The 12,153-nt window shown below is 36.1% G+C and overlaps 1 protein-coding gene across 1 annotated transcript in view; it reads right to left on the reverse strand.

Annotated features, from left to right (window-relative positions):
* The window catches only part of LOC114504532 (ATP-binding cassette sub-family A member 3-like), a 244,777-nt gene that overhangs the window by 126,501 nt on the left and 106,123 nt on the right, over positions 1 to 12,153 (reverse strand). Inside the window, exon 15 of the mRNA XM_028522197.2 lies at positions 5,999 to 6,149. Coding sequence (XP_028377998.1) covers positions 5,999 to 6,149 — 151 coding nt within the window. The remainder of the gene's footprint in view (positions 1 to 5,998; positions 6,150 to 12,153) is intronic.

The raw sequence follows: 12,153 nt of genomic DNA on the forward strand, positions 1-12,153 counted from the left end.
TGTGTTGCTTACCTATTCATTTAATGGACATTTGGGTTGTTTGTACCTTTTGAATTTTGTGAAAAATGTTGCTATGAATATTGGGGGTACAAATATATGTTTAAATTTCTGCTTTCTATTACTTTGGGTATCTACCTGGAAGTGGAATTGCTGGATCACATGGCAATTCTATGTTTAACCATTTGAGACAATGACATACTGTTTTCCACAGCAGACAGCACTTTACATTTCCAACAGCAATGAATGAATTTCTCTATATCCTTACAACATTTGTTATTTTTTTATTTAAATTATTTTATTTTTGTTCAAATACAGTTGTCTGTATTTCCCCCCATTCCCCCTGCCTCCTCCCACCTCCTCCCACCTCTAAACCCACCTCCCTCCCTTGCTTCCACCCTCCCCCTTGATTTTGTTCATGTGTCCTTTATAGTATTTCCCGAAAACCCTTCTCCCCCCTGCCCCTCCCCCTTCCCTCCGGTGATTGTTAGATTATTCTTAATTTCAATGACTCTTTATATTTTGTTTGCTTTTTTCTTTTGTTGATTATGTTCCAGTTAAAAGTGAGATCATATGGTATCTGTCTCTCACCACCTGGCTATTTCACTTATGAAATAGTAATTAAAAAGCTCCCAACACACAAAAGCCCTGGACCAGAAGGTTTCACAGGAGAATTTTACAAAGCATTTAAGGGAGAGCTAACCCCCATCCTACACAGATTTCAAAAAATTTAAGATAAAAGACTCCAAAAAATATTTTTGTGTGTTTTTGATTTGCTTTTCCCTAATGAGTAGTAATGTTGAACATCTCTTAATGTGCTTATTGGCAATCTGTACATCTTCATTGTAGAAATATCTATTCAAGTTCTTTGCTCATTTTCAAATTAGATGAATTTCCAATATTGTTTTGTCACATAATAATTTTTGGAAAATAATTTTTCCAGAAATAATCTACCAATCACTGGGAAAATGTTTAGTAGATTATTCTTCAGTGTAATGCTTATTGTGAAAAAGGAAATGAGATATTTACCTTAGCCAATTTCTCTACACTGTAACTTGATCTTTAATATAAATTCCTTTATTCTTCTAAAAATTATCAATTTATTTTCTTTAAGTGTTAAGGACTATAGCTAATCAATAAAATTTATTCACTAGTGATTCCTATGTCAAATGGAAAAGAATTATCAAAGCACAGGAGGTATAAATCATTAAATAACAGAAAATGGAGTTAGTGAAGCAGTAGCTGGGCACTGAAGAGATTCAATCACATAGATTAATTGTCTGAAGTTTTGCCAGTTGTGGTGCAGTTATATCAAGGATTCCAAAAAGAGTTTTACCAAAAAAAAGTAACATTGTTTTAGGTTAAAAAGATCTCCAGAAAGCCATCCACTTAAACACACCTCCCATTCCCACTGAGGGACTATCAAGTCTATATGTGGCTACCCTCAGAGATGGTGGACTCAAAACTTTGTCTTCTAGGCCTGGGTGGTGTGGCTCAGTTGCTTGGGGCATTGTCCAGTAAACTGAAAGATCATGGGTTTGATTACTGGTTAGGCATGCTTAAGTTGCTGGTTTGGTCCCTGGTCAGGGTCAATCCAAGAAGTCACCAATTGATGTATATCTTTTGTGTGGATGATCCTCTCCCTTTCTCTCCTTCTCTTCCCCTTTCTTTAAAATAAAATAAAAAAAAACATATTCTGTAGTGAGGATAGAAAAAAAAACCTGTTCATCTTCTAAATTTCCTTCCTTCCAAATTTAAGCTGAACTCCACCTAGGTGAAATCGAACTTCACCTAGCTTTGATTATTGGTTCTACTTTTACTGCTCAGTTAAATCTGACCCCTTTTCCTATGACAACTCTTCACATATTTTAAGGTCATTTTCCTCTTCCTTTTGAGTCTTCTCAATAGAATCCCTATTCACCTATATTCAAAACTCCATATTCTGTTAAGGATTATTGAATAACAACAACAACAACAACAACAACACTCTTGTAATGTCTTTGACTAATTTAAGTATCAGGATAACACTCATAAAACTGGGCCTTATAAAACAAGTTGGGAAATAATTTCCTTTTCTCAAATTTCCTAGAAGAGAATTTGTATAGAATTGCTATTTTTCTTTTTTGAAGTATATTTTATTGATTATGCTATTACGGTTTTCCCCATTTTCCCTGTTATCCCTTCTTTGCCTTGTACCACCCAACCCTCCAGCATTCCCCCACCCACACACTTAGTTCATGTCCAAGGGTTGTACATATAAGTTCTTTTAATTCTCTGTTTCCTATACTTAACCTCTTCTGTTTCCTATTCTTAACCTCTTCCCATATATTTTATGCCTGCCAGTTATGCTTCTTATTCCTTGTACCTTCCCCCCCTTCCCCTCCCTATCACTGTGATAACCCTCCACGTGATGTCCATTTCTCCAATTCTGCTCCTGTTCTAGTTGTTTGCTTAGTTGTTGTTTTCACTGTTTTACTTTTTTTAAGGCTCAGTTGTTGATAGTTGTGAGTTTGTAGTCATTTTACTGTTCATAGTTTTTGATTTTCTTCAATTTCTTAGATAAGTCCCTTTAACATTTCATATAAGGGCTTAGTGATGATGACTTTAATTTGACCTTATTTGGGAAGCACTTCATCTGCCCATCCATTCTAAATAACAGCTTTGCTGGATAGAGTAATCTTGGATATACGTCTTTGCCTTTCATGACTTGGAATACTTCTTTCCAGCCTCTTCTTGCCTGCAAGGTTTCTTTTGAGAAATCAGCTGATAGTCTTATGGGAGCTCCTTTGTAGGTAACTCTCTCCTTTCCTCTTGATGCTTTTAAGATTATCTCTTTATCTTTAATCTTGGGTAGCTTGATGATGATGCGCCTTGATATATTCCTCTTTGGGTCCAATTTCTTTGGGACTCTCTGGGTTTCCTGGACTTCCTGGAAGTCTAATTCCTTGGCCAGATTGGGGAAGTTTTCCTTCATTATTTGTTAAAATAAGTTTTCAACTTCTTTCTGTTGTTCTTCTCCTTCTGACACCCATATGGTCCAGATATTGGAACATTTAAAGCTGTCCCAAAAAGCTTAGGTTCCTAAGCCTCTCCTCATTTTTTTTGAATTCCTGTTTCTTCATTCTGTTCCAGTTAGATTTTATTTCTTCCTTTTGTTTCAAATCATTTATGAGTCCTGGTTTCCTTCCTGCCACTGTTGGTTCCCTGAACATTTTGCTTTACTTCACTTTGGGTAGCCTTCATTTGTCCCTTCATTTTGTGACCAAGCCCTATCAGATCTGTGAGCATCTTGATTAACAGTGTTTTGAACTTTCCATCAGATAGATGGGCTATCTCCTCATTGCTTAACTCTTTTCCTGGAGTTTTGATCTGTTCTTTCATTTGGGCCATATTTCTTCATCTCGAGAACCTGTTAGGTTGTAAAGGCTCGGGGCCTTAGGTATTCTCCAGGGCAGGGCAGCCCTTTTGCTTCGGTGTGGCATTGTCTGTGGGGGAGGGGTCAGAGAGGAAACTATGCAGTTAGGTTGCTTGGCTCTGGCCCCACTTTCCAATGAAGTATAGTGCGAGACTGGAAGTTTCTCCCACCATGGCAATCCCTGCCATATAGTTAGTTTTGAATCTTAGTTTCCTGTTCAGCCAGACCTGCCTCGCTCTCACGGTCCTCTGCCTTGTCCTGGGTCCTCTCAGCCAGCCCTGCCCTTGTTGTCCACTGCCTTGCCATGGGTCTTCTCTGTCCACTCGGTTGCCTATCTCCTTCCTACTGGTCTGGTTGAATGTTTCTTTAATTCCTTCATTGTCAGAGTTCCATGCAGTTTGATTTTCTGACACTTCTGGTTGTTTATGGTTTTTAGATTGGTTGTTATCCTCCTTTTGATTGTGCGAGGAAGCGAAGGGTTTCTACCTATGCCTCTATCTTGGCTGGAACCCCAAATTACTATTTTTCTTGTATAAATATTTGGTAGAAGTCATCTATGAAGTCATCATGCCCTGGAGTTCTCTCTGTGAGAGTGTTTTAAGTATAAATCCAATGTTTTAAATACATAAGAGATTTTCAAGTTAATTTCTTCCTGAGTCAGTTTTGATAATTTGTGTCTTTTTTTTTCCCTTTCTGGTTAGTGTGACTAAAATTTTACTAAATTCACCGGCTTTCTCAAAGAACTAGATTAGAACTTTGTTTTAAAATTTCAAGTTCACTTTTGTTAGTCATATTTTATAGATTAGAATATAGGCATTTAGGTTATAAATATTGCTTCTATGTCTCTTCCTCTTTTTAATGTAAATACACAGGTATAAAGCATTTAGAACTGTGCTCAGCCCAAAGTAAATAATTAAGTTATCAAATTGTTGGGAATAACCAAGAACTACTTGTAATTTTATTCTTTTTCTACTATAGTGAACTAGTCTATGAATAAATGTACAATGGACATTTTATTTTGTCTTTTTTTTCTCTTTCAATAGTTGGTTTAAGAGGAGGGTATAGGGGGATAAATGGTGATGGATGGAGACTTGCGGTTGTGAACACACAATACAGTACAGATGATGTGTTGCAGAGTTGTGCACCTGAAATCTATAAAATTTTAAACAGTGTCATCCCGATAAATTTATTAAATTATCCTATTAAAGAAAATTTCATTCTGTGCAAATGTATTTTCCCCTAAGTTAATTATTTGTATTTCATACTATATTAGTTCTACTGTTCATAACCCAGAAATCCCCATCTAAAGTATAAATATTAATATGCATGATTAATCTTTTTTTTTCAGAAATTCTCCCTCTTTCTCTCTTCCATGTCTAAAATATTTAGTGGGGATACAGGATAAAAACATTACCTGTTTCTAAATCCTTACAATTTCTATTTTATACTTAATATTAAGAATATATTCATTATTCTTGGTTTCTTCTGATAATGTCATTTGTATACATATGATATACAATGGGCAGATGTGGTATATTAAGCAGCTTCTCTAATATGTTTATTTGGGTAACACTCAGCACCTTCAAATTTATAATTACCAGGTGCTCAAAGTGCCCAACAAACATGTGTATTCCAACTCTGTTGAATAAATGTTCAGCACATAATGAATGTTCAGTTTCTTTCATCTTCCTTATTATCTCTCAGCTGTCTCAATACCATTCTATGCTCCTGCTTCTCAAGAAGTTTCAGATATACTCTGAATCAAAATAGCTCCCATGGAGCACTTCCACTTCCATTCATTTCTCTTCTTGGATACAAATGTTTACTTTCATATCTCTTCATTTATTAGAATCCTCAGTGCCTGGCTCTTGGTGTCATTTCCTTCAATCCACCCAGGAACTCTATGTAAGATGCAAGCAGAGCAAGTACTTAGCATCTTTCATCTCTTCTTGTGTAAGGTAGCTACCTTGCATTTATGAAATACCTAGATAGTAGTAACTTTAGACGAAAAGATGAAAATGGAAAATTCTTGGTTTATGCCTGAAGGTCAATGATGAATACTGTCTTGGCTGGGATGGGAATGCCAGTTAGAATTATCATTCCTGTGTCTCCCCTCTAAAATTAATTTGGCTGACCACTGAGGTCAAATTCACCATTCCATCTGTGCCCTTGTCATTCTTGCTCTAAGATTTGCTATTTAAGCTACATTCTTCTTACATTATTTAAAAATTTTCCTGGATCTTACCATACATAAATTTGTTTTTATCATGAGTAACTTATCATTAGTTATTTGTAATTAACACCAGGAAACTATGTAAAATAGGTGGCAAACCTCCCTCCAAAAAAGAAACATAGAAAGAAAAACATCAAATAAGCCTTGAATAAACTTGAATTGATGAAGCAATCTTTTATTCAATGAAAAAAAATCTTCATCTGTGAACTTCTCAATTATAGTTAGCAACCAACAGCTATAAATGCAGATCTGGGTTGTTAGCAAAATACTACTCACTAAGCTTGCTATCCCAGAAAACTAAAAATAACTTTTGGTCACCCAAACCATCCATCTAGAACCCCCTGAATCTATACCTGTGGGTATACTCTTTGGGAAGGTTAAATGATAATTCGGCTCCAGTACACTTTTCCAAGGTGGCATCTGCAATATGAGACCGAATCACTGCAGAAATCCTTTCAACATCATGTTGTGGTTCAAGTTCCATGACTATGTGATATGTAGCACCTGAGAGAAATCATTTAGAAGACCAAATGAAGAAGTTTTGTATTTCCTTAATCTTGTAAGATCAAATTTGGCTCTTTATGGTTCAGGTTACCTAGGTCCACAATGAGGGGGGCATGCTATATCACGAAAAATTTTGTTTTGACTCTAGGGAGGCTCAAACCTAAAATTTCCAAATGTTTCTCCAAGAACCAAGACACCAAATAAGTGTAAACTTCCTCTATGATTTCAGTAGTGTTTTTAGTAAACAATGATAACAATGTATATAAACAGATACAGTAGTTGTATGAAAATAGGTTCCTGTTTTCTGGCTAAAATTTTTAAAACTATAATCTTAAGAAATATTCATTTACTATCAATGGTTGTCCATTGTGTATCAGGCAGTAACTAGGCCCTGGGGATACAGCAGTAAAAAAATAGATAAAAATTTATGCCCTTCTAAGAGCTATTTTCTAGACAAAAGGCCTGAATAATAAAGATGAATAAGTTAAAACATATATTGTGTTAGAAAAAATACAGCAGAGAAGGCAGGTGTGAAATGTTAAAGGGAGGTTGTTAAATTTTAAGTGCCCATCAGTAAAGGAGTAGATCAAGTAACTATGATACATTTACACAATGGAATACCACACAGCAGAAAGAAAGAGGGAGCTGCTACTCTTCACAAGAGCATGCATGGATCTGGAGAGCATTATGCTAAGTGAAATAAGCCAGGCAGTGAAAGACAAATATCATATGATCTCACCTATAAGTGGAACCTTATCTACAAAATAAACAAATGAGCAAAAATAGAATCAGATACTTGGAAATAAAGAACAGACAATAAAAAAATAAAATAATCAGTGAATATAATTCACCTAATTAATAAACAAATAAAGAGAAAAATACATCTCAATACAAGGTGAAAAATGATCAAATCTAATATTCATTCATGATTGAAGTTCTCAAAAAGGTAGACAAAGAAGGGAACTTCCTCAACCTGGTAAAAGAGATCTATGTAAACTCTATAGCTAACATCACATTGGTGAAATACTGAGGGCATTCTCCCTATATCAGGAACAGGACAAGAATACCCATTCTCATCATTTCTATTCAAAACATACTGCAGGCCTCAGCAGAGGCAAAAAAGAGAAATAAAAGGCATGTATATTGGAAAGAAAGATGCAAAATTGCTTTTATTCATAGATGATGTAACTGTCTAGACAATCCTAAGAATCTAGAAAAAAGCTACTAGAATTGCAAAATTACAATATGGAAGGTCAATATACAAAAATATACTTTGACTCCTCACACAACCAAAAAGAGGGTAACAATAAATTTAAAAACAAAAAATAACCAGAACTGCCAGAAAAATGAACTGCATGGAAGTCTGACAATCAAGGGTTTAGAGAAGAAACATTCATCCAGACCAGTAGGAGGGGCAGAGACAGGCAGCCAGGGTGGAGAGGACTTGCAGCAAGGTAGCATCTGGTGGAGCACTGGTCCTACATTTGCATGTGAATAAACTGGAAGGAACAACTGGGAAGTGAGACAGACAGGACAACCCAAATTGCCAGTGTGGAGAAATAAGGCCTCAAAACCTCTGACTGAAAAAAGCTGTGGGGGTACATTCATCAGGAGAAACTCCCAACCTCACAGGAAAGTTTGTTGGAGAGGCCCACAGAGTTATAGAATGTACACAAAACCACCCACCTGGGAATCAGAACCAGGAGGGCCCAATTTGCTTGTGCATAGCAAAGGAAGTGACTGAAACCTTGGCAAGAGCTGAGCAAGGGCATTGTTCCCTCTCAGACCCCTCCCTCACATAAGCGCCACAAGGCAGTGATATGGGTTGCCCCACCCTGGTGAATATCTAAGGCTCCACCTTTTAGTATGTAACAGGTGCACTGAGACAAAAAATATGGCCCAAATGAAAGAACAGATCAAAGCTCCAGAAAAAATACAACTAAGTGATGAAGAGATAGCCAACCTATCAGATGCAGAATACAAAACACTGGCAATTAGGATGCTCACAAAAAGTGGGTGACTATGGTTGCAAAATAGAGAAAAAAGTGAAGGTTATGAAAAGTGAAATAAAGGAAAGTATGCAGGGAACCAACAGTGATGGGAAGGAAACCGGGACTCAAACTAAAGATTTGGAGCAGAAGGAAGAAATAAGCATTCAACGAGAACAGAATGAAGAAACAAGAATGCAAAAAAAAAAAAAAATGAGGAGAGGTTTAGGAACCTCCAGGACAACTTCAAATGTTCCAAAATCTGAATCATAGGGGTGCCAGAAGGAGAACAGGAAGAGCAAAAATTTGAAAACTTATTTGAACAAATAATGAAGGAGAAGTTTCCCAATCTGGCAAAAGAAATAGACTTCCAGAAAGTCCAGGAAGCTCAGAGAGTCCCCCAAAAGTTGGACCCAAGCAAGCACACACCAAGGCACATCATAATTACATTACCAAAGATTAAAGATAGGGAGAGAATCTTAAAAGCAACAAAAGGAAAGGAGAGTTATCTACAAAGGAGTTCCCATAGGACTATCAGCTGATTTCTCAAAAGAAATCTTGCAGGCAAGAAGAGGCTGGAAAGAAGTATTCCAAGTCATGAAAGGCAAAGACGTATATCCAAGATTACTCTATCCAGCAAAGCTATCATTTAGAATGGAAGGGCAGATAAAATGCTTCCCAGATGAGGTCAAGTTAAAGGAGTTCATCATCACCAAGCCCTTTTTATATGAAATATTACAGGGACTCATCTAAGAAATAGTGAAGATAAAAAATACAAACAGTTAAATGTCAACAAACTCACAACTGTGAAAAACCAAACCTAATAAAACAAAAACAAAAGCAAATTAAGCAGACAACTAGAAGAGATTCACAGGAATAGAGGTCACATGGAGGGTTATCAGTGGCAAGAGGGAGGGGGAAGAATCAGGGAAAAGGTACAGGAATAAGAAGCATAAATGGTAGGTATAAAATAGACAGAGGGAGTTTAAGAATAGTATAGGAAATGGAGAAGTCAAAGAACTTATATATATGACTCATAGACATGAGCTAAGGTGGGGGAATGATGGTGGGAAGGGGTGTGGGGGGGAGGGGGATAAAGGGGGAGAACAAATGGGACAATTGCAATAGCATAATCAATAAAATATATTTAGAAAATATATGAATATATATATGTTATTGTAACAGTGAAAAATTGGAAGGTAAATTATTTTAAAATGTCATTTACAATAACAGAAAAACCATGACAAACTTAGGGATTAATCTAACAAAGTGCATGCAAGCTTTGTTCACTGAAAACATTGAGAGGAAGTAAAGACCTAGATTAATGGAGAGAGAAAAGCCATGTTCATTGATTGAAGAACTCAGTATTGCTCAGAAGTCAATTGTCAAATGATGTCTATCTACCATGCAATCCTAATAAAAAAATCCCAACAGGTTATCTTTTCCTCTTTTCTTTTTTTGCAGATTGACAATTACATTTTAAAATACATATGAAGAATCAAAGCCCTTGAATAGGCAAAACAATATTAAGGAAAGAGAACAAAGTTGAAGGATTTATATTACCCAATTCACAATTGACTTTTAAGTGAAATAAACCAGTGTGATTTGAGATACATATAAACTCTTGCAACCCAAAAGGTGACAAACAACCCCTTTAAAATGGGCAAAGGAATTGATGAAATAGTGCACCACAGAAGATATATGATGGGACATTAGCGCATGAAGAATGTGCAACATTAAGAAAATACAAACTAAAACCACAATAAGATACTGCTGCAAAACACAAGAACAACTAAAATGAAAATAACTGGTAACACCATGTGCCAATGAGGATGCACAACAACCCACATGATGTTGGTATGCATGCAAAATGATAGTCGCTTGGAAAATAATTTCTTATTAATATACACAGGAGTGGGCAAAACTAGGTTCACAGGTGTGAGTACATGCAAGTTAATTCTTATATTCTTATTTATTAATCATTGCATTATTTTTCAATAGAAACAACAGTAAATCTACTTTTGCCTCACTCCTTTATTTACCATATGACCCAGAAACCCCAGTTCTAGTATTTACCCAAGAGAAAGGAAATTTTATGTCCACACAAAGACATATATGTAATGTTTACAACAGCTACACTGATAATCCCCCCCAAATTGGAAATAACCTGAAAGATCGTTATCTGGTAAGTAAATGTCTATACAATGGAAAACTACCCAACAATAAAACTATTGATACAAACAACATGGATAAATTCTAAGGCATTAAGTTAAATGATGGAAACCAGACACCAAAGGCAACAGATTGTATGATTCCATTTATGTGATATTCTGAAAAAGGCAAAAGCATAAAGGGACTATGGTTGCCAGAAACTGAGCCATGAGGGAGGGAGGAGGATATACTGCAAAGAGGCACAAGAGAAGTTTGATATGATTGATATTTAGATAATGCAAAAGCTTTTATATTTTAGCTGTGGTGGTGGGAATTTACACTGTATACAAATGCATACTGTATACAAAAGTTTAACTGTACATTTGTAAAAACATTATCAAACTACACAGAAGGGTGAATTTTGCTGTATGTAAATTATGCGTCACTAAGCCTAACTCTAAAACATCTAAGAACAAGAAACAATTTTTTATTAGAAAATAATTTTCTAATCATTTTTATTAGTAATGATTTTTATATGAAAGAAATTAGATAATATTGTACTAACTTAGCACTTTGCCTATATAGAGGAATTATTTTCTGGAATTAAAGACCACATTATGTGAAAGAGAGTGAAGGGACTTCTGGTCAAGATGGCAGCATAGGTAAACACACCTTGCCTCCTTGCACAACCACCTAAAAATTATAACCAAACTATAGAACAACCATTATTTGGAACAATCAGAAATACAGCTGAATGAAATTCCTACAATTACAGAATTAAAGAAGAAACCATGGCTAAAGAAAACAGCATTAAAATGAAAAGAGAAACAACTGTATGGGAAGACATATTTGCCAATGACACCTTGGACAAGGGTTTGATCTCCAAAATATATAAAGAACTCACACAACTCCACTCCAGGAAGCCAAAAACTCCAGTTAAAAATTGGGCAAAGGACTTAACAGACACTTCTCCAAAAAGGACATATAGAGAACCCAGAAATATATGAAAAGATGCTCAGCATTGCTAGTCCTCAGAGAGATGCAAATTAAAACCACAATGAAATACCACTTCACACTGGTGAGAATGGCCATCACAAACAAACAAAAAAACAAGTGTTGGAGAGAATGTGGAGAAAAGGGAACCCTAGTGCACTGTTGGTGGGAATGCAGACTGGTGCAGCCACTCTGGAAAAGGGTATGGAATTTTCTTAGAAAACGAAAAATGGAACTGCCTTTTGATGTGACAATTCCACTGCTGGGATTATATTCTAAGAACTTTGAAACATCGATTCAAGAGAACCAATGCATCCCCATGTTCATTGCAGCACAATTCATAATAGCCAAGTGTTGGAAGCCAAGTGTCTATCAATAAATGAATGGTTCAAAAAACTATCGTACATTTACACAATGGAGTTCTATGCAGCAAAGACAGAAGGAGCTCCTACACTTTCCAACAGCATGGATGGAAATGGAAAACATTATGCTAAGAGAAATAAGCCAGGTAGTGAAACAAATACCATATGATCTCACCATTAACAGGAACATAATTAACAAAACAAGCAAAATATAACCAAAGACACTGAAATTGAGAACAGGTTGACAGTGAGCAGAGGGGAAACAGGAGGGAATTTCAGGGGAAAAGGGTGATGGGTTTGCAGGAACAATTATAAAGGACACATGGACAATAATGGTGGGGGGTGTGGAAATGAGAGGGAAAGTAGGGAGGGCTGCGGTGTTGGGGTGGGGTGGGGGGACAAGGCAGAAAACTACTTGAACAACAATTTAAAAAAAAGTAAAAAAAATAAATTATACCCTATAATCAAATGAGTTTCATTGCAGGGATGCAAGGATGATACAATATTCGC

Source organism: Phyllostomus discolor, chromosome 3 (assembly GCF_004126475.2).
Source record: "Phyllostomus discolor isolate MPI-MPIP mPhyDis1 chromosome 3, mPhyDis1.pri.v3, whole genome shotgun sequence".
Lineage (NCBI taxonomy): Eukaryota > Metazoa > Chordata > Mammalia > Chiroptera > Phyllostomidae > Phyllostomus > Phyllostomus discolor.